The 24,019-nt window shown below is 44.2% G+C and overlaps 3 protein-coding genes and 5 non-coding genes across 13 annotated transcripts in view; all 8 read left to right on the forward strand.

Annotated features, from left to right (window-relative positions):
• The first annotated feature begins 316 nt into the window (after positions 1 to 316).
• Positions 317 to 3,590, forward strand: Rpl17 (ribosomal protein L17). Its single transcript, XM_070029177.1, has 7 exons — positions 317 to 338; positions 779 to 831; positions 923 to 963; positions 1,354 to 1,488; positions 1,719 to 1,817; positions 2,909 to 3,100; positions 3,512 to 3,590. Exons 2-7 carry the CDS (start codon positions 792 to 794, stop codon positions 3,557 to 3,559), a joined length of 555 nt encoding a protein of 184 aa, XP_069885278.1. The 5' UTR covers positions 317 to 338; positions 779 to 791; the 3' UTR covers positions 3,560 to 3,590.
• LOC138832672 (small nucleolar RNA SNORD58) lies at positions 644 to 708 on the forward strand. Its single transcript, XR_011373620.1, has one exon. It is a non-coding gene; the product is annotated as a small nucleolar RNA SNORD58 (small nucleolar RNA).
• Positions 1,042 to 1,107, forward strand: LOC138832671 (small nucleolar RNA SNORD58). Its single transcript, XR_011373619.1, has one exon. It is a non-coding gene; the product is annotated as a small nucleolar RNA SNORD58 (small nucleolar RNA).
• LOC138832670 (small nucleolar RNA SNORD58) lies at positions 1,568 to 1,632 on the forward strand. Its single transcript, XR_011373618.1, has one exon. It is a non-coding gene; the product is annotated as a small nucleolar RNA SNORD58 (small nucleolar RNA).
• LOC138832669 (small nucleolar RNA SNORD58) lies at positions 3,137 to 3,201 on the forward strand. Its single transcript, XR_011373617.1, has one exon. It is a non-coding gene; the product is annotated as a small nucleolar RNA SNORD58 (small nucleolar RNA).
• Positions 3,591 to 5,697: 2,107 nt separating the features above from the next.
• On the forward strand, positions 5,698 to 9,960 carry CUNH18orf32 (chromosome unknown C18orf32 homolog). Of its 4 annotated transcripts, none has more exons than XM_070029176.1 (3): positions 5,698 to 5,790; positions 8,550 to 8,737; positions 9,659 to 9,960. In XM_070029176.1, exons 2-3 carry the CDS (start codon positions 8,573 to 8,575, stop codon positions 9,722 to 9,724), a joined length of 231 nt encoding a protein of 76 aa, XP_069885277.1. In that variant the 5' UTR covers positions 5,698 to 5,790; positions 8,550 to 8,572; the 3' UTR covers positions 9,725 to 9,960. The 4 variants fall into 4 exon arrangements, with proteins under 4 accessions (XP_069885277.1, XP_069885275.1, XP_069885273.1 ...); XM_070029174.1 differs by lacking the exon at positions 5,698 to 5,790 and adding an exon at positions 5,799 to 5,908; XM_070029172.1 differs by lacking the exon at positions 5,698 to 5,790 and adding an exon at positions 5,842 to 5,917.
• A 1,167-nt stretch (positions 9,961 to 11,127) lies between these two features.
• LOC138832653 (U6 spliceosomal RNA) lies at positions 11,128 to 11,231 on the forward strand. The gene has a single exon (XR_011373604.1). It is a non-coding gene; the product is annotated as a U6 spliceosomal RNA (small nuclear RNA).
• A 6,277-nt stretch (positions 11,232 to 17,508) lies between these two features.
• Dym (dymeclin) overlaps positions 17,509 to 24,019 on the forward strand; it is a 320,347-nt gene continuing 313,836 nt past the window's right edge. Inside the window, exon 1 of one of the 3 annotated variants that reach the window (XM_070029178.1) lies at positions 17,509 to 17,750. The gene's annotated coding sequence lies outside the window, so the exon portion shown is untranslated. Of the gene's footprint in view, positions 17,751 to 18,220; positions 18,341 to 24,019 lie in introns of those variants that run through there. The other 2 variants (XM_070029181.1, XM_070029180.1) reach the window with 2 other exon arrangements.

Genomic DNA, 24,019 nt, shown 5'->3' on the forward strand with positions numbered 1-24,019 from the left:
AATTCTCCCAGAAGCCCCTGCTCTTCCTCTTCCTGTAAGCGGCCAGAGGTGAGTGTTTCTCGGTTGTCGCGCTCCGAGTGTTTAATCCGGCGGTCATCTCCGCCATCCTGGCCTCGGGGTCGCCAACGTTGAGGTGTCTGGCAACTGAATCCCCATGACTACGATTCCGCGCCCGAGGCGGCGTTTTCTATGGTGGAGCGCGTTCCGTGGCGCGCCGGGTCCGGCGGGCCTACCCGGCCCGCACCGGAGCATGATAGACGGGAATTGGGTTGGCCGGCCGAGGCTGGAGCAGGAGCGCCGGGGGGGTCGAACCGACCGCCTTTGCGCACTGCCCTGCGGTGAGTGGTGGCCGAGGACGTTGAGGGGGCAAGCAGGGTCGACTACACTTAGCAAAGTGCGGCATGTCCGACCTCTCTTTGCTGGTAGCAAAAGGCTATTGTGGGGAAAGGATGCGTGGTTGTGTCTGAGAGGTCGTGGTTGGGTTTTGCCCTGCCAATGCGTCATTTTGGCCCGAAAGACAGGATCTTGGGGTCCCCTCTCCAATACTGGGGATGTGTGGTCCGTGTCACTGTTTCGTCCTAACCAGCGTAGGGAGTTTTCGTGGGTCAGCGTTTGGGAGAACACCGGGTAGGGGAAGGAATGGCTGCAGTGATGGCATTTCTTAGCACACCTTTGGAGTCATCATGAAAACAATTATTTCTGAGCAGCAGTTTGTAGCAATAGAAACTACTTCAGCTGCATTAGCACTCTCAACAATTACACTATACTCTTTTTCAAGGTGACCTGTGAAAATGGTTCGCTACTCTCTAGACCCAGAAAACCCCACAAAATGTAAGTATATCTAAGTATATAAATACACGTGTATTATTTTGAAGTGGATGTGAACCGTGCCTGATATTAACCGGCTTTTTATGCTTTTTAGCATGCAAGTCAAGAGGTTCCAATCTTCGTGTACACTTTAAGGTAGGGAATAGACGATCTATAAGATACAAGAGTTCTTATCTACATACATATTCGCTATTTCTTCCCTTCAGGTGGTAACTGCAATGATGGCTTTCTTAGGACACCTTTGGATTTACCGTGAAAACTAAATCACTTCTGAGCAGCTACCTTTTTATCTAGACATTGAACACTGGTGTTTAGTGAGCATGTTGACTTGAGATTTATGCACTTAAATAACCAGAGAACTAGTTGGACTTGTGCAGGTTAAGCTCAGGTTGAAACAGTTATTTTACACTTGATGGAGATTTGAGGTTTTCCTTAGCTTTTTAAAATCACATGTATCTCCCAGTTGAACAAAAAAACCTGATAATGCTTTATCTCAGTTTACCAGAACTTATTACTTGTATTTAGAACACCAGAGAAACAGCCCAGGCCATCAAGGGTATGCATATCCGAAAAGCGACCAAGTATCTGAAAGATGTCACGTTAAAGAAGCAATGTGTGCCATTCCGGCGTTACAATGGTGGAGTTGGCAGGTGTGCCCAGGTGAGAAATCTTAGTTGGTATTTGGGGGAGAAAATTGTAGAGGTGATTGGATAGAAATGGCTAAATGTGCCACTTTTGGTTGCTGTGATGACAATCTTAGGACACCTTTGGATTAACCATGAAATAACTCATGTTCTGAGCAACCTTGGTGTTGGGTTAAACATTCCACCTTGATTCTAATGTAGATTTAAACCAAAGAAAGTAATTTGTCTCCCTTTATTTTCTTCCAGGCCAAACAGTGGGGCTGGACACAGGGTCGGTGGCCCAAAAAGAGTGCTGAATTTCTGCTGCACATGCTTAAGAATGCAGAGAGTAATGCAGAACTGAAGGTACACAACGTATTCACATCTATGTATGTGCAACTTAGATGGCCCACATTTATGTCTTCAGTTGTCCTGGTTATTTAAATCTCATGTAGATTTTTAAGAGTTGCTGCCTACAAAATTCTGTGTAAAATTCTGGATGTGGTTGTCTTTATTGCCAGTATTTGTGAGGTGAAAGCAGGAAGATTTGGAATTGAAGGCCAGGCTAGACTATGAGAAAAGCTTTTCAAGAAATAGTGTGATGGTGGCCTGTAATCCTAGCTGCTCAGGAGACGATTCAAAGCCAACCAGAAGTGATGCTTTGGTTTGAGTGGTAGAGTACTGGCCTTATGAAAAAAAACAACAAAAACTCAGGCACTCAGAGCCTTGAGTTCACGCCCCGTGACTGAAAACAAACGTGAAGAAGCTCATGAACAATCTACACACCTGTAATATAGTTGTACCTTGTTCCCTGCACTTCACAAAAGAAATTTGTTTCCTGTGTTAGGGATGTAGAAAATGGTGAGAATGTTTGCCTGTCAAGTGACAGGCCTTAGAAATTTAGCACAAGGGGCTGGGAAGGTGGCTCTGGTAGAGTGCTTGCCTTGCATGCATGAGGCCCTGGGTTCGATTCCTCAGCACCACATAAGCAAAAAGAAAGCCGGAAGTGGCGCTGTGGCTCAAGTGGTAGAGCACTAGCCTTGAGCTGAAGAGCTGAGGGAAAGCACCCAGGCTCAGTTCAGGCCCCATGACCGGACCCAAAAAAAAAAAAAGAAATTTAGCACAAGGTGATATAGTTTGTTTTTTGTTTTGGACCTATTGTTGATGTGGCTAATTACCAAACTGACGGCTTTATCAATATGTTTTATTGGCCTGCATTTATAGTGAAAAACAATTATAAATTAGCAATATAATTGATGAAAACTTCTCCATTTGGGTTATAATTACCACTTAAGAGGAAAAAGGTCTCTGCTTCAACTAACTACCCATTGGAAGACAGCTATTCAAATTTTGTTAAGGCAAGAATTTGGCATGATTTCTTTTTTTTTTTGCCAGTGATGCATTTAATGGTATAAAAAATTAGATATATTGCCTAATTTTGTTCTCTACTCTTCCAGGGTTTAGATGTAGACTCCCTGGTCATTGAACACATCCAGGTGAACAAAGCACCTAAGATGCGCCGCCGAACTTACAGAGCCCATGGTAGGATTAACCCATACATGAGCTCCCCCTGCCACATTGAGATGATCCTTACTGAGAAGGAGCAAATTGTTCCTAAACCAGAGGAGGAGGTTGCACAGAAGAAAAAGGTAAGTTGATTTGTGCACAATATTAGAAAGACAGGGTTGCTGTGATGACTATCTTAGGACACCTTTGGAATAACCATGAAAGGAAACTTATTCTGAGCAACCCTCCTGACTACAGTATTTTTGTAAACTTTGTGTTAAATGCATTAAGTCCAACGCTTGCTTCAAAATCTGATAAACTTGTTTTTAGCAAGTGATAAGCCAAGACCTGTTACTGATTCTATGCTTTGTTCCTCATAACTAAATTTAACTTCGTTGATTTTGGTACTTATATGTCAGCCCCTCTGGCCTTATTCCCCTATAGTTCTTAATAACAGCAGGATTGCCTCTGCTCTTGACTTGAGGATAAACTGAAGTCTTGTAAAATTTAATGTGTTTCTTAGAAACTTAATGGTCTTTCTTTTCTTTGCCCAGGTATCCCAGAAGAAACTGAAGAAACAAAAACTTATGGCACGGGAATAAATTTAGCATTAAATAAATGCAAATAAATCAATGTTGGTTATTGTTATTTTATACGTGTTTGGGTTTCCTCTTATTAAAATTAGCCACAATTTTTTTTGCTTAGTTGAGGTCTGTTCAAGCTGGGGGTTTTTTTGGGGGGGGGTCCCTTCATGGGGCTTAAACTCTGGGCCTGAGCGCTGTCCCTCAGCTCTTCAGCTCAAGGCTAGCACTCTACCACTTGAGCCACAGTGCCACTAATGGCTAATGGCTTTTTTTTCTTTTTGCTTATGTGGTGCTGAGGTATCGAACCCAGGGCCTCATGCATGCAAGGCAAGCACTCTACCACTGAGCCACCTTCCCAGCCCCCACAGGCTGGCTTTGAATTTGGCAACCCTGCTTCATTTACTTAATTGTTGGGATTATAGATGTGCAGCACCATACAGTTAATGGCTGGGGCCATTCTGGAGACTTATAAACATGTGTTTTGTTAAGAAGAGACGTGTTTCTTAACCTTCCTGAGCTTGACATGCTTATCCTCCCTGTTAGGTAGGGCTGGCCCAAACATGTTTTGAATCCTGATGCCTTTTTTATATAAGAACATGGGTGGAGGGAGGGTAATGGGATTTAAATTCAGAGCCTCTTGTTTGCCAGATAGGTACTGTACTATGGGCTAATTCTGAATTACCCCTTTTGAGTGTCCCTGTCCACTGCCTGGACTGACATCTGTTTTAGTCTTATAGTGTCTTGAGATACCCTTTCAGAATCTTCCATTGAAATCAGGGGGCTTCCCACAACACAGCTAAGTTGAGAAGAGCTCTTGTGAAAGGCTGCTTGCTTTGTCCTTGGACCTCTAGCTTCCTTAGCTAAGATTACGAGCATAAGTCACCAGCCAAGACTATTTCTGGTCCACTCCTTTGAGATATACTAAGGTACATTTGGGCTGGGGAAGGTGGCTCAGTGGTAGAGGGCTTACCTTGTATGCATGAGGCCCTGGATTCGATTCCTCAGCACCACATAAGCAAAAAAAAAAGCCGGAAGTGGTGCTGTGGTTCAAGTGGTAGAGTGCTAGCCTTGAGCTGAAGGGCTGAGGAACAGTTCAGGCCCCACGACCGGACCCAAAAAAAAACAAACCAAGAGGTACAGTTCACCGATTTATAGTGCAGTACTCAGCCATGCATCCAAGACTAGCCTTGTGATTAACTCGCTTCCACTGCACCCATCCTATTTCAGATACTTTCGAAGAAAATTGGTATATGGCATATGGTCTGTTGGCACTAGCCTTCACTGCATTTTCAAGATTTAGGCATGTTAACCATATATATGTTTTTAATTTTTTAAAAATTTATTTGCTAGTCGTGGGACCTGACCTCTGGGCCTGGGCACTGTCCCTGAGTTCTCCAGCTCAAGGCTAGGGCCCTACCACTTGAGCCACACAGCACCACTTCCAGCCTTTTCTGCTTATGTGGTGCTAAGGAGTTGAACCCCCGGCCTCATGGATGCAAGGCAAGCACTTTACCACGGAGCCACCTTCCCAGCCCCCCCTTTTTTGGGGGGGGTGGTGGCTGGAGTTCAAACAGGTCAATGCACTTGCTAGCTGACCTATGTCCCAGCATGTTTTTAATCCCGTTACAGTGAACGCTTGAGTTTACAAATAGTACTGTGCGCTAAGAATTATCTTCATTTCTCGCAGGTATGTACCCCAAATCGCTAAATCGTAGGTAGCATTCGATGAGTGGTTGGAATACTAAAGGCAGTTCTAGTATGTTTTCGCCTGCGGTATCCTTACCTTTTCCAAGCAACAGTGTCCTGACCCGAATTTATGTACCCCAAGCTTACGTGGTTGACTCCCAAATTCCTCTGCTCATGAAGTGGTGTGAGGCGGTGCAGACCTCTCATCCCAAGCACACAGGCTAGAGTCAGGCCTCAATGAAACCCTCAGACTACTATACTACAAGGGAGTGAGCTCCAGCCAGCGTCATTTCTGAATGCATTTTAAATCTCCCTCCAGCTTTGAAGGGCAAAGCCCATTCTTCACTTGGAAGGCTGAATTCCTCGACAGGAAGCTAGGCTCTGCTGCCCCGCCCTCAAGGGTAGGGCCCTGCGTCACCATTGCGTCCTGTACGTCCTCCTGACGCAGCACGCCTTTGTCGGCCCTTTGGAGCTGCCAATTGGCTGGCAGCAACTGGGCCCTCCCTCCGGAAGTGAAGTGCAGACTTGGCCTGGAGGCTTCGGGATCGCAAAGTGGGTTTGCGGTGAGTACCGCTGGGTTCGGGTGCAGCGAGGCCCCTGTTCTCCTCATTCCCGCGGCGCTTGGGCGCGGCGGCTCGCAGACTCCAACCCGGAGGCGCTCCTTCATTCCCGGCCCTCACGGTACGTGAGGTACGCTGATCCCCGCTCGAGCCTTCCCTGGTCGAGCTCCGCATCGGCGGCGGGGTCCGGCCCGGAACCTCCTCAGCCGGCCTTCCTTCCTAGGCGGCCGTTCCGTCCTCTGCCTCTATGTCCCTTCCCTGCCCAACCCTTCCGGTCATTTCAGTCGTCGCCCCTCACTTGGTCTGACTCCGCTGATTTCTTTGGAGGGCGATGGCTTTCCGGCCCTACCTGCCGGGTGTCCATGTGTCTATCTAATCATCTAGGACCAAGGCAGTGGAAGATTCCTCTGCAGCCGTTTAGTCCATTTTTCTGACTCTGTAGGCTTGGAGAACCGTTAAAGTGGCAACGAGCCCTTGCCACTTTGTAGTTTCATAGTTTCTTGTGTGAAATGTGCCACAAAGAGGACTTCTTTCCGAAAAGAGCTAAAGTTTTATAAAAGCCATGCTTGTGGCTTGAGTGAATAGTCGCACTTTCCTTGAGAATTTATTTACGACTTATTAAAATACTCAACGGCAAAGGTAAAAATGAGTATGATGGGTTGCTAGTCATCAGTTTAGCCTGGCTGGTAGGTAGCATCACCAGTTTTGTGAGGGCTGAGTAGAAGGGGAAGAACGTTACTGTTGTGTATTTTGGAAGAGGAAAAGCCAAGGAGAGTCTTGAGCTGGGAAGCCAGAACTGGGAATTCCAGTTGACCTATGGTTCACTGCTGGTTGAACTTAGTACAGGTCCTAGCTTTCGATCTTCCTTTTCCTTTTTGTAATACTTGTTTCCACAGCATATTGTCACACCCTTACTTCATGTCTGTGAGATGGGTACTTTCATTGCCTTCATTTTACATGTGAAGGAATTAATTTGCTCAGAAACACCCTCAGAAAGTGGTGAAATAAGTATTAGGTCTAGGCAGCTGACAGGCTAAGTCTACCTGACAAAATTGTGCAGTGGTACCTAAGAGTGCAAAGACCCAAGACACCACCTCAGAATCTCTTCAGATCAGCCAAAAATAATTATTCTTGGGAAAAAAAAATCTCTGCTGCTTCTATGACTGTGTGTATGTGTGTGTGTGTGTGTGTGTGTGTGTGTGTACGTACATGTGTACGTGTGTACTGAGGCTTGAATACACGGCCTCACACTTTACCTTAGTGTTTTTCCTCAAGGCTAGCACGTTTCCACTTGAGCTAGCCACACCTCCACTGGTGATTAATTGGATATATGAATCTCAGGGCCTTTTTTGCCCTGGCTGACTTTGATTGAACCAGTATTCTCAGATTCTGATTAGCTAGGATTACAGTTGTAAGCCACCAGCACCTAGTTTTGTATGACTTTCAATCAAAGCATTTGTTCCTTATGCTTTTTGGAGCACATTACTTGGACAAGTTTTTTAAATCTTTTTTTTTTTTTTTTTTTTTTTGGTCGGTCGTGGGGCTTGAACTCTGGGCCTGGGCACTGTCCCTCAGCTCTTCAGCTCAAGGCCAACACTCTACCACTTGAGCTACAGCGCCACTTCCCGTTTTTTCTGGTGGTTTATTTGAGATAGGAGTCTCACGGTCTCTCCTGCCCGGGCTGGCTTTGAATCTCGATCCTCAGATCTCAGCCTCCTGAGTAGTTAGGATTACAGGCGTGAGCCACCAGCGCCCGGCTTTTTAAATCATTTTAATTTGTCGAAGTTTCAAAGAGTTTATTGAATTCTTTGTAAAATAGATGATCATTCCTTGATGTAATTTTCACTTTTGTTTATACCTCTTGTGATTCATTTTCAAAGCTACATTCTTATTATTATTAAGTTATCTATAACTTTATTAACCTGTAGTATGAATAATTTTTAAAAGCTTAGTGATGGTGCTATTTTCCAGCCAGTACTACTTTATAATATTTTGGAATTTACAAGTCTTAACATTTTTGCATTATGCACAGGTATATATGACTTATGTATCATTCTGAAGCTGAAGAATTAACCGATATGATATTGAGTAGAATTTTATTACTTGACACACCTTAATTATCCCTAAATACAAAAGGACTAGAAATGTACTTCAGTGGTAAAGTACTTGCATAAGCATGCACAGAGCCTCAAGTTTGATCTCCAACTCTGTGGGGGCTAGGAGACAGAAGAAAAGTAAAAGAAAAGAAGGGAGACTGTTGCATGGGAAAGGCTAATTGATTTGTAGCTTTTTTTTTTTTTTTTTTGCTTGTAGCATTGTTAGGTTTGGCAAATTGATACTGTCAGTCTCTGAAGATTGAGCCTTGGAAATTAATTCACTCTAAATAGACTATAAGTCATTATGTTTTTATGTCTCCATTTTTGGCCTGTAAATGAAGATAGCAAGTGTACCTGGCCTCTTTGAGTTTTTTGAGAATTAAATAGATTGGCACATGTAACCCATCTAGCACCTACTGAATGTTGATGTCTTATTCAGATTTATGATTGGGAAGGTTGGCATCTGGCATCTCTCTGTTTATATCTATCACCTATTCCTTTACCTTATCTATAAGGTAACAGCAGTTTTATCTAAAAAACCTTTGCTTTTGGCAAACTGCATATTTTAAGTATTTCCTTCACTATAAATATAATCCTTTCAAATAACTTGAAGTCCTTCAATCATCAATGGGGAGCTAATTTTTTTTTAATCCCTTATATCAACAGTTTTGGAGCTCAAGCCTGGGACAATGGTGTGCATTCCTTGTATCGTCATTCCAGTTCTGCTCTGGATCTTCAAAAAATTCCTGGAACCATACTTATACCCTCTGGTCTCCCCTTTTGTTGGCCGTATATGGCCTAGAAAAGCTGTACAAGAAGCCAACAATAAAAATAAAGACATAGTAGGCTGCAAGGTAAGGATATTGAACTGCCTTGAATAACACAGTGATACTTGGCTTTTAGAAGGGCAAGTTTTTGGAGCCAAAAGCTTCAATAATTTGTCTCAATTTAAGTGATTAATATTTGACTTAAGCTAAGATTTTTTTTTTTTTGGTCATCAGTTGTGGGACTTGAACTCTGGTCCTAAGTGCTATCCATAAGCTTTCCAGCTCAAGGCTAGCACTCTACCACTTGTGCCACAGCACCACTTCTGTTTTTTGAGTGATTAGTTGGAGATAAGATTCTCACTGGGATTTTCCTGCTTGGGCTGGCTTTGAACCTTGATCCTCAGAGCTCAGCCTCTTGAGTAGCTAGGATTACAAGTATGAGCCACAGGTACCTGGCTTAAGCTAATATCTTAAAGTAGGCCTCTAATGTATTTTGCCCATTTCTTTGTGAACAATACGGATTGAAGGATTTTTTTTCCCCTTTTTGGGTATGTTTGGGTTGTTGTTATTTTGCAGGTTCCAGATCTTAGACTTGAACTTAGGACTTTAGACTCATTCAGCTTTCTTGCTCATGGCTGCTGCTCTACCATTGAGTTATACCCCAGCTTTTTGCTGGTTAATTGGAAAAAGTCTTTTCAACTTTTCTTCCCAGACCTTTTTTGTACCATTATCATCCTTGCATGGTTCTGGGGATTGAACCTAGGGCTTTGAGCACACTAGGCAAGTGTTCTCCCATGTTCCAAGCCCCAACTTGAAGATTTATTAGACAACTCTTTATCTTTTAGTGTTGATGCTTGTTGTGTTGTAGTTGACTGTTCAACTGCGTTAACATAGCCATCCTTCTCATCTGAAACAAAATTGCTTTATTCTTGTTTATTGTGTGATTTTAAAGAAAGTGTCTTTTATACTAAGTATTTTTAATATATATTTTTTTCCTCCCCATTTTAGACTGCAGACACAAATGGATTACCAACAAAAGGACCAACAGAAATCTCTGATAAAAAGAAAGACTAACGTGATTTTCCCCAAAGGATCTCAGTTGTTTGAAAAATGGACCTGATGATATGAAGCACCTTCTTTGTAGTTGTATCTGACCTTTTTCTCTAAGACCAGAATTCTGGATAGACAATTTAGATATTACCTGGTACTAATCAGGAAATACATGGTATTTATATTTAAAATGAACTTAGTTGTATTTAATGACCTCATTTCTGAGTTCCTTTTCCATTAAAATAGTTCTCATTCCCTTATTACTGTTTTAATAATATGAATAAGTAGGAGATTTGTGCCCGTAGACCCTCTACTTAAAATCCTTGCTCCTGTGGCTGGGAAGGTGGCTCAGTGGTAGAGCACTTGCCTTGCATGCTCGAGGCCCTGGGTTCGATTCCTCAGCACCACATAAGAAAAAAGCCGGAAGTGGCGCTGTGGCTCAAGTGGTAGAGTGCTAGCCTTGAGCTGAAGAGCTGTGGGACAGTGCCCAGGCCCAGAGTTCAGGCCCCACGACCGGACCCAAAAAAAAAAAAAAAAAAAATCCTTGCTCCTTTAGCACTTGTTCAAAAGAATTTGCCATTTGCTGTAACTTAAAGGGTTCTAATTTCAAAAATTTTACTGTGAAATAGTACAATGATAATGATGTGAAAAGATGCAATGCAGTGTTCATAGGAGTAGTACCTGCTGCTTATGGCTCTGATGAAAATGAAAAATGTGGAAATAGGAAAAATTCCTTGATAAATGAAACATCTTTTACATACACATCTAATATATAAACTATAATCCTGTTGCATTCCTTCTGTTCCTACAAATGCATTAAACATTCAGTTTAACTGGTGGTTCATTATTCTTTTGAAGTCTTTAGATACTTGAAAGGGAAATTTCTCACCAGGTAACAGAGCAGAATATTTTAGTATGATATATAATAGTGACTCAGCTGGGTAGTTGGAAACTGGTCTGGGCTCACTTACAGGGAGGAATGTTCATCTTAGCCTTCTCTTCAGTGTGTAGGTATCAGCACTTAGTCCAAGATGATAAGATAAACTTTTTTTTTTTCCCCCAGCCCTGGGGATTGAACTCAGGCCTTGAGTGCTTAAAGAAGACCTGAAGGGCATAGTGAAGGTTCTTTGATTGGAGCCAGAGGGGAAAGCATTTAAAGCATTTAGACCTAGAGTTGGGAAGTGATAAGTTTAAATGGAAAGTGTTAAAAGTTTCAAAATTTTAAGTGAAAGGAGAAGTAGGAAGGTAAGGTAAGAGCTATTCAAATGTACTGGCCAGTACATGGAGGAGTGTTCAAAAAACTACACTGAGGAAGTGGTGCTGTGGCTCAAGTGGTAGAGTGCTCACCTTGAGCTGAAGAGCTGAGGGACAGCGCCCAGGCCCAGAGTTCACGACCCATGACTGACAAAAACAAAAAACTACACTGAATGCTCGTTTCAGCAGTACATATACTAAAATTGGACTGATACAGAGATTAGTATGGCCTCTGCTCAAGGATAACATGCAAATTCATGAAGTGTTCCATTAAAAACAAAAACAAAACTATGCTGAACACTCCAAATGTGGGAATGTGGGGCTTGTTGAGACCTTAGGGTACATTTAACCAATTTCATTTCATTAAGGGAGAAAAATAAATAAAAGCCATAGCCCCTGGTGTTAGAACAAGATAAGAAAGGAACTCTAACAGAGCTGCTGCACACAGTTATATTAAGTACTCACTGCCTAATTTTAGAAGGCCTCATTCACACTGACAACTAGGTCTGTACAGGACTTCCTACTTCTGAATTGTTAGTTCAAGTGACTGTCAATCCCTGGTTTGTGTGGGTCAGAGGTCCCAGGATGATACAGTTGGATTCTCTGCTTAGGTTTCACTGGGTTGAGTGAGATACAGATTCTGGCCAGGTCTGTGGTTTTCATCTGGATCCTGTTCCATGCTCAATGCTTATCACAGACCTCCCTTGGAGAAGAGAAACTCTAGTTTTATGGTTTGCTTTGGGGAAGGAATTAAAACCCCAAACAGTTGGTGAAAAAATAACTTGTCTTTCTAGCAATAGCATTCTCTCTCTCTCTCTCTCTCTCTCTCTCTCTCTCTCACACACACACACACACACACACATACACATACACACAGAGTTGAGAGCCCACTGTGGATATTTTTTTTGTTGGTCATGAGACTTGAACTCTTCAGTTCAAGGCTAGCCCTCTACCACTTGAGCTACAGGTCTACTTCTGGTTTTCTGGTGTTTAATTGGAGATAAAAGTCTCATGGATGCCGGGCGCTGGTGGCTCACGCCTGTAATCCTAGCTACTCAGGAGGCTGAGATCTGAGGATCGCGGTTCAAAGCCAGCCCGGGCAGGAGAGACTGTGAGACTTCTGTCTCCAATAAACTACCAGAAAACCGGAAGTGGCGCTGTAGCTCAAGTGGTAGAGTGCTTGCCTTGAGCTGAAGAGCTGAGGGACAGCGCCCAGGCCCAGAGTTCAAGCCCCACGACCGACCAAAAAAAAAAAAAAAAAAGTCTCATGGACTTTCCTGCCCAGGCTGGCTTTGAACTTTGATCCTCAAATCTCAGCCTCCTGAGTAGCTAGGATTACAGGTATGAGCCTTTGGGACCCGGCTACCACAGTGGATCTTAATCCCATGGTTTTCACCTATCAATGTCCCTTCACTGAATTTAAAACCTGGAGTGTAGGGGCTGGGAAGCTGGCTTAGTAGTAGAGTGCTTGCCTTGCACGCATGAGGCCCTGGGTTTGATTCCTTAGTACCACATAAACAGAAAAAACCAGAAGTGGTGCTGTGGCTCAAGTAGTAGAGTGCTTAGCCTTGGGCAAAAGAAGCTCAGGGAGGGCTGGAAAGTTGGCTCAGTGGTAGAGTGCTTGCCTTGCATGCTCAAGGCCCTGGGTTCAATTCCTCAGCACTACATAAGCAAAAAGAAAAAAGCTGGAAGTGGCGCTGTGGCTCCAGTGGTAGAGCACTAGCCTTGAGCTGAAGAGCTGAGGGACAGCGCCCAGGCCCAGAGTTCAGTCCCCATGACCGGACCCCCCCCCAAAAGAAAAAAAAAAAAAAGAAGCTCAGGGACAGTGCCCAGCCCCTGAGCTCAAGCCCCAGGACTGGCAAAAAAAAATTAGGTTACATTCTCTAGGTGTCTGTTTGTTTGTTTTTGGTAGTCCTGGGGCTTGAACTCAGGGCTTAGGTACTGTCCCTAAGCTTCCTTTTGTTCATGGCTAGCACTCTACCACTTGAGTCATAGCACTACTTCTGGCTTTTTCTGTTTATGTGGTACTGAGGAATCAAACCCAGGACTTCGTGCATGCTAAGCACTCTACCACTAAGCTGCATTCCCAGTCCCAAAGGTGTAATCTTTAAATACAAAGAGCCCCTCAGCATTGTCACTTTTTACCCCAAAATGGGTGACAGAATAATTTGACAGGGAAGGAGTAAGGGAGAAAGTTAAATAGATCATTGCACAGAAAAAGGTAAGATGATAGGTCTATATGAAAATACATGTTTCAGGGGCTGGGAATAAGGCTTAGTGGTAGAGTGCTTGCCTAGCATGCATAAAGCCCTGGATTCAATTCCGCAGTACCATATAAGAAGAAAAGGCTGGAAGTGGCCCTGTGGCTCAAGTGGTAGAGCACTAGCCTTGAGCACAGGAAGCTCAGGGACAGTGCCCAGGCCTTGAGTTCAACCCTAGCTACTCAGGAGCTGAGTTGTTTTGTTTGTTTTTGTCTGTCGTTGGGCTTGAATTCTGGGCCTGGGCTCTGTCCTTCAGGTCTTCAGCTAAAGGCGAGTGCTCTACTACTTGAGCCACAGCGCTATTTCGAGTTTTCTGGTGGTTTATTGGAGATAAGAGTCTCATGAGCCTGGAAGTGGCGCTGTAGCTCAAGTGGTAGAGCACTCGCCTTGAGCTGAAGAGCTGAGGGACAGCGCCCAGACCCAGAGTTCAAGCCCCACGACCGACAAAAAAAAAAAAAAGAATGAGAGGAGGTAAAAGAGTCTCATGAGCCGGGCACTGGTGGCTCATGCCTGTAATCCTACTTACTCAGGAGGCTGAGATCTGAGGATCGTGGTTCAAAGCCAGCCCGGGCAGGAAAGTCCGTGAGACTTTTATGTCCAATAAACCAGTGGAGCTGTGGCTCAAGCGGTAGAGCGCTCGCCTTGAGCTGTAGAGCTGAGGGACAGTGCCCAAGCCCAGAGTTCAAGCCCCATAACCGACCAAAAAAAAAAAAAAAAAAAAGAGTCTCATGGACTTTCCTGCCTGGGCTGTTTTTGAACTGTGAGCCTCAGAGCTCACCTTCTGAGTAACTAGGATTATAGTCGTGAGCAACCGGTGCCAAAGCTCAGGAACTGAGATTTGAAGAGTGAGGTTTGAAGCCAGCTGAGCAGAAAAGTCCAGAAGACTCTTATCTCCAATTAACCAGTAAAAAGTTGAAACTGGAGGTGTTGTAGAATGTAAGCCTCGAGTGAGGCCCTGTGTGTAGGCCCCAACACTGGCACAACAACAAAAGGCAAAATCCTATCTCTGTCTACTGATTGGCTGTGGTTATAAGCTGGTTAGACTTTTCTGACTACACTGGCTTTGAACTTCTAAATTTCAGCCCCCTGAATAGCTATAATTATAGGTACAAGTCATCAGTACCTATCTTAGGTTTTTTTGTTGGTTTGTTGGTTTCCCTTAGTCATGAGGCTGGGTGATGCCCCTGAGCTCTTTTCCTCAAGGCTAGTACTCTACCACTTTGAGACACAGCTCCACTTCCAGTTTTCTGGTGGTTTTTGGAGATAAGAATCTCATGGACTTTCCTGTCCTGGCTGGCTTTGAACTGTGATCCTCACATCTCAGCCTCCTGAGGAGCTAGGATTACAAGTGTGAACCACCAGTGCCTGGTGTCCACCTTGTTTTATGGTTACTTAAGAAATCCCAAATAGGAAATGTGTTGGGAAGATAAGTAACCGTTTGGAAGTTTCCTTTCTTTTAAAAAATTATTTATTTGTGCCAGTTCTGGGACTTCGACTCCAGGCCTGGATGGTGTCCCTGAGCTTTTGTGCTCAAGGTTAGCACGCTTCCATTTTAAGCTACAGCTCCATTTCTGGCTTTTTAGTAGTTAATTGAAGATAAAGAATTTCACAGACTTGGGCTGGGAAGGTGGCTCAGTGGTAGAGCGCTTACCTTGGCATGCCTGAGGCCCTGGGTTTGATTCCTCAGCACCACATAAACAAAAAAGGAAAAAGCTGGAAGTGGCGCTGTGGCTCAAGTGGTAGAGCACTAGCCTTGAGCTGAAGAGCTGAGGGACAGCGCCCAGGCCCAGAGTTCAAGGCCCCACAAATGTACCCCCCCCAAAAAAAAAAAGAATTTCACAGACTTTCCTGCCTGTGCTAGCTTTAAACTGCGATCCTTAAATCTCAGCCTTCTGCATAACTAGTGCCCAGCTTGGAAGTCTTCTTTCTGATTATACTTAATTTTTTTTTCTTTTTCTTTTTTTTTGTGTCCGGTTGTGGGGCCTGAACTCTGGGCCTGGGCGCTGTCCCTCAGCTCTTCAGCTCAAGGCTAGTGCTCTACCACTTGAGCCACAGCGCCGCTTCCGGCTTTTTTCTTATGTGGTGCTGAGGAATCGAACCCAGGGCCTCATGCATGCAAGACAAGCGCTCTACCACTGAGCTACCTTCACAACCCTATACTTAAATTTTTTTGAATGTGATTTTGTTGCTGTTATAACACACAGCTAGAAATATAGTGGCTTATCAAAGCACATAAGTATTATACTTGTGTAGTCTGCTGAAGTTTGTTAGGGACTCATTGGACTAAAATCATGGTACGGCTGTGTATGTATGTCTCTAGAGGCTCTAGAAGGTAATGTGATGCCCCACCTCCCCACACAACTTCTAGAGGACCAGGTTCCTGGTCTCTTACCATCTTCCATCTTAACAGTAACATACATAACAAAGGCATATTTGTCAAAATTAGGAAATGAGTACTGGTGCAATGCTCTGTTTAGATTTCAACAGTCTTCAACCGTAGCCTCATGACTGTTCAGCTGGCACGCTCTACCATTGGAGACCTGCCTCCAGCAGATTGCTTTTGTTGATTCCAGGATCCAATCCAAAGTATCTCATTGCAATTTGTGGAAAGTTTTCATGAAACTGTGTTTCTGCAGTATCTAAACACTGAAGTCATCAAGTTCATTAAATTTATCAACATACTTCTGCAGTTAGTATTGAAAGTTGGTAAGCAAGAATAATACTTTTTACGTTAGCTATAACTCCACCTATAATTCCAACAAGCTTCCTATACTACTAAAACCATTTCTCATTTTATCCTCTGAACTATATGGATGCTTAGCAACATTATGAAACTTGCCAAAGAATAGTGGCAAAATATCCCTAATTTAAAGCTGATTGTTATGATTTAACTCTAAAATATCCCCTATAGGTCCACAGGTTAAAGATTTAATCCTCAGACTATAGGGCTTTTGGGAGGCTGTGGAAACTTTAAAAAGTGAAAGAAATCAGAGCATTTCATTGTGATATTTCCATTGGTATAAAATATATTCCAGTCAATTTCAGCCATTCAATTAATCTCCTGTCTCTCCTTCCTTCCTAAAACAATTCCAATAGGTTCCATTATTCTATTTTCATACATGCAAATAATCTACTTCTATTACTTAATTTATCCTCACTCACCTTCCTTGGTAGCCTACTTCTGTTTGTTAGGTTCTCAGGTAACATGCATTTTATATGTTTTCTGTTCTAATTCTTCAACTTCAGTGAATTTACTGGCAGTTGATATTGGAGTAGAATATTTACTATCTGTATTTGTACTTTACACAAAACATTGGCACATATTGACTATATGATGGAAATAATAGTGATAGCTGCCGGGTGCCGATGACTCATGCCTGTAATCCTAGCTACTCAGGAGGCTGAGATCTGAGGATCGCGGTTCAAAGCCAGCCGGGGCAGGAAAGACCGTGAAACTCCCATCTCTAATAAAACACTAGAAAACCGGAAGTGGCGCTGTCGGTCAAGTGGTAGAGTGTTGGCCTTGAGCTGAAGAGCTGAGGGACAGCGACCAAGCCCAGAATTCAAGCCCTATGACCGACAAAAATAAATAAATAAATAAAAAATAGTGACAGCTGTTTCATAGTGTTATTTGGGGAAATAAACATTGTAATATTGCATAGGACATAGAAAACAACCCAAAATATGATTATCAATACTATGCCTTCAGCAATCATCATCTTCAGAAGAAACATTAGAAGAGATAAAGTATTGCTCAAGATGTCAATCTGGTAACTTCAGCTCATTTGACTACTATTTCATAATTTGGGCTAAGGATTTAACTCAGTTGGTAGAGCAAGTGCACAGCATGCACAAAACCCTGTCTTATATCCAAAGACTAAAAACAAACAAGCCAACAGAAACCTTCAACTGATTCTTCTTCCTGTAGGGTCTGTCTCCATTATATTGCTGGCAGGTCTAAACCTTCCAACTGCCTCCGTGAATATTTACTTTCCTGTTCTCAGTTGCTCAGAGACCCATAAGGAATTACTTGGCTCTGGGATGGTTATTCAGCTGGAAGTAACAGGGGTCCTAATAAAGTTAAGGCACTCTAGCATCTGAGAGGAAGAAGGTTTTGCAGCTTCTAACTTTGCCACGTGGCTTGGAGGTTTCCGGGAGACAGGGAGGTTGGAAACCGCCTAGCAACGCCCGATGGACTACATTTCCCAGAAAGCCCGGCGCACGGCGCGCCGCGGGGCCGCCCACTGGCATGCGCCCGGCCGTTCGGTCTCTAGCCGCGTTCTCGGTCGCTTCCCTCTTCTCTCCCCGCCTCCCGGCCTCCGCATCTACGCGGGCCGTGACTGGAGCTCGGCCAGAGCCCAGTCACACCCGGAGCCGGAGCCGGAGTCGCAGAGACGTGGAAACATGGAGGCCTGAACCGGTGTTCGCCACCCGGTCTGCAGCGCGACCTCGCTTCTCTGACGTTCTGCACTCCCGTCCGTCCTCAGTCCGCCGTCCGCGGGGCTGGACGCGGAGCTCCCCGCAGGCTGACACAGGTGGGCTCGGCGCCCCCGCCCCGTCCCGCCCCGCCCCCGCCCCTGCCCCTGGACGGTGCCTCCGAGATGCGGGGGGCCGGTCTGGTCCCCGAGGGGACTGCCCGGGCGGCTGTGCTGGGCTGCCGCGCGGGCCCTCCCCCCTCCCCTGCGGGCCGTGTCGAGGGGGCGTGTTAGACCACCGAGGACAGCTCCGGGTTCGAGTCTGGGCGTGGGATTGGCGGGATACCGAGGGGAGGAGTCGATGCTTCCGGAGACGGGCGATGTTAATTTGACAAATGGGCGTGTGACGGTGCGCTGGGGGAGCACTGGTGTTTTGTGTGTGGACAGACACGTTTTTATTGAGATGTAATTCACATACTATAAAATCCACACTAAAAAGGTACAACGCCGTGTTTTTTATTTTTTATTTTTGTTTCACATGATCGTGCAACCTCACCAGTTCCAGAACATGTGCATGCCTCCAAAAGAGGCGCCTACCCTTTAGTCACCGCTCAAGCCCTCTCTCTCACCGCCCCTCCCCCCGCCCCCAGCTTCTGCAGCTGTCTGTCTTCTGTCTCCATGGATTGACTGTTTTAAGTGAAGGATAAAAGGTGGGTGTTTGTGAACTGGAGGTAATAGTGAGATTTGGAGATGGTGGGTGATAAAATGGATCCAAGGACCGAAAAGGGAAAAGGTTGTCCTGCAAAGACAGGACCTGGGAAAGATTGCCTGGGGGCAGATTGAGTGGGTGCTTGAAAGTCCTGAGGGGAGATGGGTGAAGATGTCCTGTGGAGAGAAGGTGCTGTCATGGGAAATAGTTAAATGGGGATGGAGGTGATGGAGAGGAAGAATCTTAGGTACTTGGGTTGATGAGGAGAGGGCTCAAGGAACTAGCAGTGTAAGGCACTTCTAGAAGGTCTAGAACTGGGAGAACTACAAGTGCTAAAGATGAAGTTTATGAACATGCATTTCTAGAATGACTATCTTGCTTTGGATTTTTGTTTGTTTTTTAATCTTAGATAATCCTTTTGGCAAGTCAAGTAGACTGGCAAATACGGATATTCCATTCTTCCCTTTTGGAGATATAAAATCTTCCTTAAGCTCATAAAATTAGTAAACATGGCAGAATGAGTTGAGATTAAAGAGTAAGTGACAAAACAATCAGTTTCAAGTGTATTAAGTGGCAGAGAAATTAGATAAGGCAGTGTTAATAGGAAAGGGATTTTAGTCTAGGAACATAGCCTATTGGTAAAATGATTTCCTAGCATGTTGCAAAGCCTTGGATTCCATACCCAGTACCACAAGAAAGAAGATTCAGCTTTTAAGTCTGTTGTTATTACAGGTGTATATTAGGAGTCTACTGTTTTAATAGGTCAAGGTCTTTTTATTTTTGTACCTTTCAAATATAGAAAGGTTCAAGCAGGATGTAAGTGTAGCTCAGTAGTAGAGGACTTGCCTCACATTCATTTATTAGGGACTGGGTTTGATTCAAAGCACTGCATAAAAACCAAACCAACTAGTGAAATAACATACTTCTGTGTACCCATTACCTAGTTCCAAGAATAGTGAACACATGCAAATTTACTTTCATATTTATCCCTATCCATTCTGATCTCCTACTCCTAATTATTTTAAAGCAAATTATTTGTTTACCATTTCATCTGTAATTATTTCCATGTATATCTGTAGAAGATGAACGATTATCACACTTACCAAAATTACTTGTAAGCTCTTACTATCAGTAGCCAGGACTTTTTTTTTTGGGTGGAGGGGGTCCAGTCATGGGGCCTGAACTCTGGGCCTGGGCACTGTCCCTCAGCTCTTCAGCTCCACAGCACCACTTCCGGCTTTTTTCTTTTTGCTTATGTGGTGCTGAGGAATTGAACCCAGGGCCTCAGGCATGCAAGGCAAGCACTCTACCACTGAGCCACTTTCCTAGCCCCTAGCCAGGACTTTTAATAATATTTATTGGCTACAAGGCAAACACTTTTTATACTTGGCTCTGAAAATTATAGTTTATTGGTCTCTTGATTTTTCCATTAGATCCTAGCCTTACTGTTGTGTGTGTGTGTGTGTGTGTGTGTGTGTGTGTGTGTGTGTGTGTGTGTGTGTTGATTAATATGTCTCATTCTCTGCAGAAACTTAAAGGAATTGTCACATTGGCTGGTTTTTTAATGAGTGAAGTTTTGTGAGGGTAGGAGAAATATACTGCAATATACACAAGTAATTGATTGTTACCATCATTTAGTGTCATTAGAAGATATTGCCTCAAAAAAACAACAAAAACAAAAAATGCAAAAGAAAAATCTTAAGTGCCAGAGGCTTAGGGTTGTAATCCTAATTACTTAAGAGACTAAGATCTGAGAATCTTAACCCAGGCCAAGAAGTCTGGGAGATCCTCATCCTGATTGATCAGCAAAAAATCTAGATTGGAGATGTAGCTCAAGTGATAAAAGCACCAGCCATTTTTTAGTGAAAAAGCCAAGCAAGAGCTAGAGGCCCTGAGTTCAATCCTCAGTATCAGCACACACGCATATACCACAAAGAAGAAAGAAAAAAGAAAAATCAACCCAGCCAATCAACCAGTCATTTAATATGTGTGCCGTAGTTTTGTATGACTGCTGAAATACATAACCACAAATTTAGAAACTTAAAACAATAACAGTGTATTATTTTACACATCTGTAGAAATCTAAAATTATTTCAGTGGCTAAAATTAGTGTATCAACAAGGCTGTATTCCTTTCCGGATATTTCTAGGGGAGAATCAATTTTCTTTCCTCTTCCAGCTTCTAGAGGCTACCACTCTCCTCGACTTGTGGCTCCTCTCCTCAGTTTTCAAAGTCATCATTGATGTATCTCTCTGATCATTCTTGTGTTGTCATTCCTCTGACCACAACTAGGGAAAGGTTCTGCTTTTAAGGATCTATGTGATTGTATAGAGGTCTGCTTGAACAACCCAGGTTACTCTCCCCCTCTAAAAGGTCCTTGCAGCCAGGTGCCTGTGGCTCAGATCTGTAATCCTAGATACTCAGGAGGCTGAGATCTGAGGATTGAGGTTCAAAGTCAGTCCAGATAGGAAAGTCCGTGAGACTCTCCAATTAACCACCAGAAAACAGGAAGTGGCACTGTTGGGCTCAAATGGTAGAGCATTCACCTTGAGCTGAAGATCTCAGGGACAGTACCAGAGTTCAAGCCCCACAACCGACATAAATAAATATGTAAATAAATGGTGCTTGGTTTAATCATACCTCTGAGACCCCTTTTGCAGGCTCCACAGATTAAGATGTGGACACTTTTGGAGGTTATTTCTGGTGGTTAATTGGGGATAAGAATGCCACAGACTTTCCAGCCTGGGCCAGCTTCGGACTGCAATCCTCAGATCTTAGCCTCCTAAGATCTGGTGTCTGGGTATCATAGAATCTTGACAGCTCTTCCTTCAGAATATTTCATACAATCTTCCTTTTTTTTTTTTTTTGGGTCTGGTCATGGGGCCTGGACTCTGGGCCTGGGCTCTGTCCCTCAGCTCTTCAGCTCAAGGCTAGTGCTCTACCACTTGAGCCACAGCACCACTTCCAGCTTTTTTTCTTTTTGCTTATGTGGTGCTGAGGAATTGAACCCAGGGCCTCAGGCATGCAAGGCAAGCGCTGTACCCCTGAGCCACCTTCCCAGCTTCCTTCCTTTTTCTTAAGAGTACTTTCAAAGCCTGATTAAGGATTAGGTTTGGTCATATGTAACAGAGACCTGAAAAATAATAGCATGAACATGCTATTAGTTTGTTTCTCATGTGAAGTTCAAAGTGACAACAGGAGGTTGATTTGACAGGGCCATTGTTATCAGGGACTTAACTTCTTTGCAGTTTCTTACTCTGTCATCCCTTATGTATGGCCCTTGATCTCTATGTCTAATATAGCTGCTGGAGTTCTAGCTCCATCTTCCAAGGAGAAGGAGGAAGGAAGGTCTAAAAAAGTGCTGTTTACTTATTAGGATAACCTAGCCTTTAGATTACTTGACAGCTCTGTGCCATTATGTCTGGCCTTATTTCTTCTTGATGATTTGTTTGTTATCTCTTCTTCATTTAACACTTGTATATTGTTAGAAAATAGTACTACATAAAAAATAAGATTAAAAGCCGGGCGCTGGTGGCTCACGCCTGTAATCCTAGCTACTCAGGAGGCTGAGATCTGAGGATCGCGGTTCAAAGCCAGCCCGGGCAGGAGAGACCGTGAGACTTCCTATCTCCAATAAACCACCAGAAAACCGGAAGTGGCGCTGTAGCTCAAGTGGTAGAGCGCTCGCCTTGAGCTGAAGAGCTGAGGGACAGCGCCCAGGCCCAGAGTTCAAGCCCCACGACCGACAAAAAAAAAAAAAAAAAAAAAGATTAAAACCAATAAAATACCCTGCCTTACCCATTCCCACTGTGTGTGTATGCACGTGCGTGTGTACATGCGTGGGTGTGTGTGCATGCACGTACTGGTATTGGGGCTTGAACTCAAGGCCTCACACTCTTACTTGTTTTTTTCACGTAAAGGCTGGTTAGCACTTGAACCAGATCTACACTTCCATCCATTCCCACTTTTTAATCTGGACCTGAGGTAACTCATTTTGAAAACTCCTTTAAGCTTTTTCTCCTGATCTTTACCTTTGTGTTTGTAAAATATGTCTAAATTGCTGTATTTTAGATAACACCTATCGACTTTTTCAAACTTTTTTTTTTGGGGGGGGAGGGTCCGGTCATGGGGTCTGAACTCTGGGGCTGGGTGCTATCCCTCAGCTCTTCAGCTCAAGGCTAGCACTCTACCACTTGAGCCACAGCGCCACTTCTGGCTTTTTTTTTCTGCTTATGTGGTGCTGAGGAATCGAACCCAGGGCCTCATGCATGCAAGGCAAACACTCTACCACTGAGCCATCTTCCCAGCCCCACCTATGGACTTTTTGTTATGGCAGATGAGGTGCTATTTTCCTTTTCAGTGCAGGTATAAAAGAATTCTTGGGGGCTGCGAAGGTGGCTCAGGGGTAGAATTCTTTTTTTGGAGGGGGGTCCGGTCGCGGGGCCTGAACTCTGGGCCTGGGCGCTGTCCCTCAGCTCTTCAGCTCAAGGCTAGCGCTCTACCACTTGAGCTACAGCGCCACTTCCGGCTTTTTTTCTTTTTGCTTATGTGGTGTTGAGGAATCGAACCCAGGGCCTCAGGCATGCAAGGCAACCGCTCTACCCCTGAGCCACCTTCACAGCCCCCCCCCCTTTTTTTTTTTTGGTCGGTCATGGGGCTTGAACTCTGGGCTTGGGTGCTGTCCCTGAACTCTTCAGCTCAAAGTGAGCGCTCTAACTCTTTTTTTTTTTTTTTTTTTTGGGTCCGGTTGTGGGGCCTGAACTCTGGGCCTGGGCACTGTCCCTCAGCTCTTCAGCTCAAGGCTAGCGCTCTACCACTTGAGCCACAGCGCCACTTCCGGCTTTTTTCTTTTTGCTTATATGGTGCTGAGGAATCGAACCCAGGGCCTCAGGCTTGCAAGGCAAGCGCTCTACCACTGAGTCACCTTCCCAGCCCGTGCTCTAACTCTTGAGCCAAAGCGTCTCTTCCAGTTTTCTAGTGGTTTATTGGAGAGCAAAGTCTCACAGACTTTTCTGCCCGGGCTGGTTTTGAACCATGATCCTCAGATCTCAGCTTCCTGAGTAGCTAGGATTACAGGTGTGAGCCACCGGTGCCCAGCTAAATTATTATTCTATAATTACATTATTACAACATAAATGCTGTTCACTGCTAGTGAATAGTTTGCTCTCTCTTACTTTCTTTAATTTGTTTAGTTTTCCTTGAAAATATTCACATATTCTTTTTTTGTCAGTTGTGGGGCTTGAACTCTGGGCCTGGGCGCTGTCCTTCAGCTCTTCAGCTCAAGGCCAGCACTCTACCACTTGAGCCACAGTGCTACTTCCTGTCTTCTGGTGGTTAATTGGAGATGAGAATCTCACGGACTTTCTTGCTTGGGCTGTCTTTGAACCTCGATCCTCAGATCTCCACCTCTTGAATAGCTAGGATTACAGGCATGAGCCACTGGTGCCTGGCCACATACTCATTTTTACCATACGGTTTGAAAGACTTTTGGGGATTATGGTCAGGAAACAGATACACGATACTACGTTGGCAACTGCTGTTGTAGTTAGTAATGTGTCTGTGTTTGTCGGTCGTGGGGGCTGAACTCTGAGCCTGGGTGCTATCCCTTAGCTCTTTAGCTCAAGGCTAGCACTCTACCACTTGAGCCACAGTGCCACTTCTGGCTTTTTCTGCTTATGTG

This window comes from Dipodomys merriami, unplaced genomic scaffold (genome assembly GCF_024711535.1).
Source record: "Dipodomys merriami isolate MVZ:Mamm:240054 unplaced genomic scaffold, mDipMer1.0.p SCAF_2, whole genome shotgun sequence".
In the NCBI taxonomy this organism is placed as follows: domain Eukaryota; kingdom Metazoa; phylum Chordata; class Mammalia; order Rodentia; family Heteromyidae; genus Dipodomys; species Dipodomys merriami.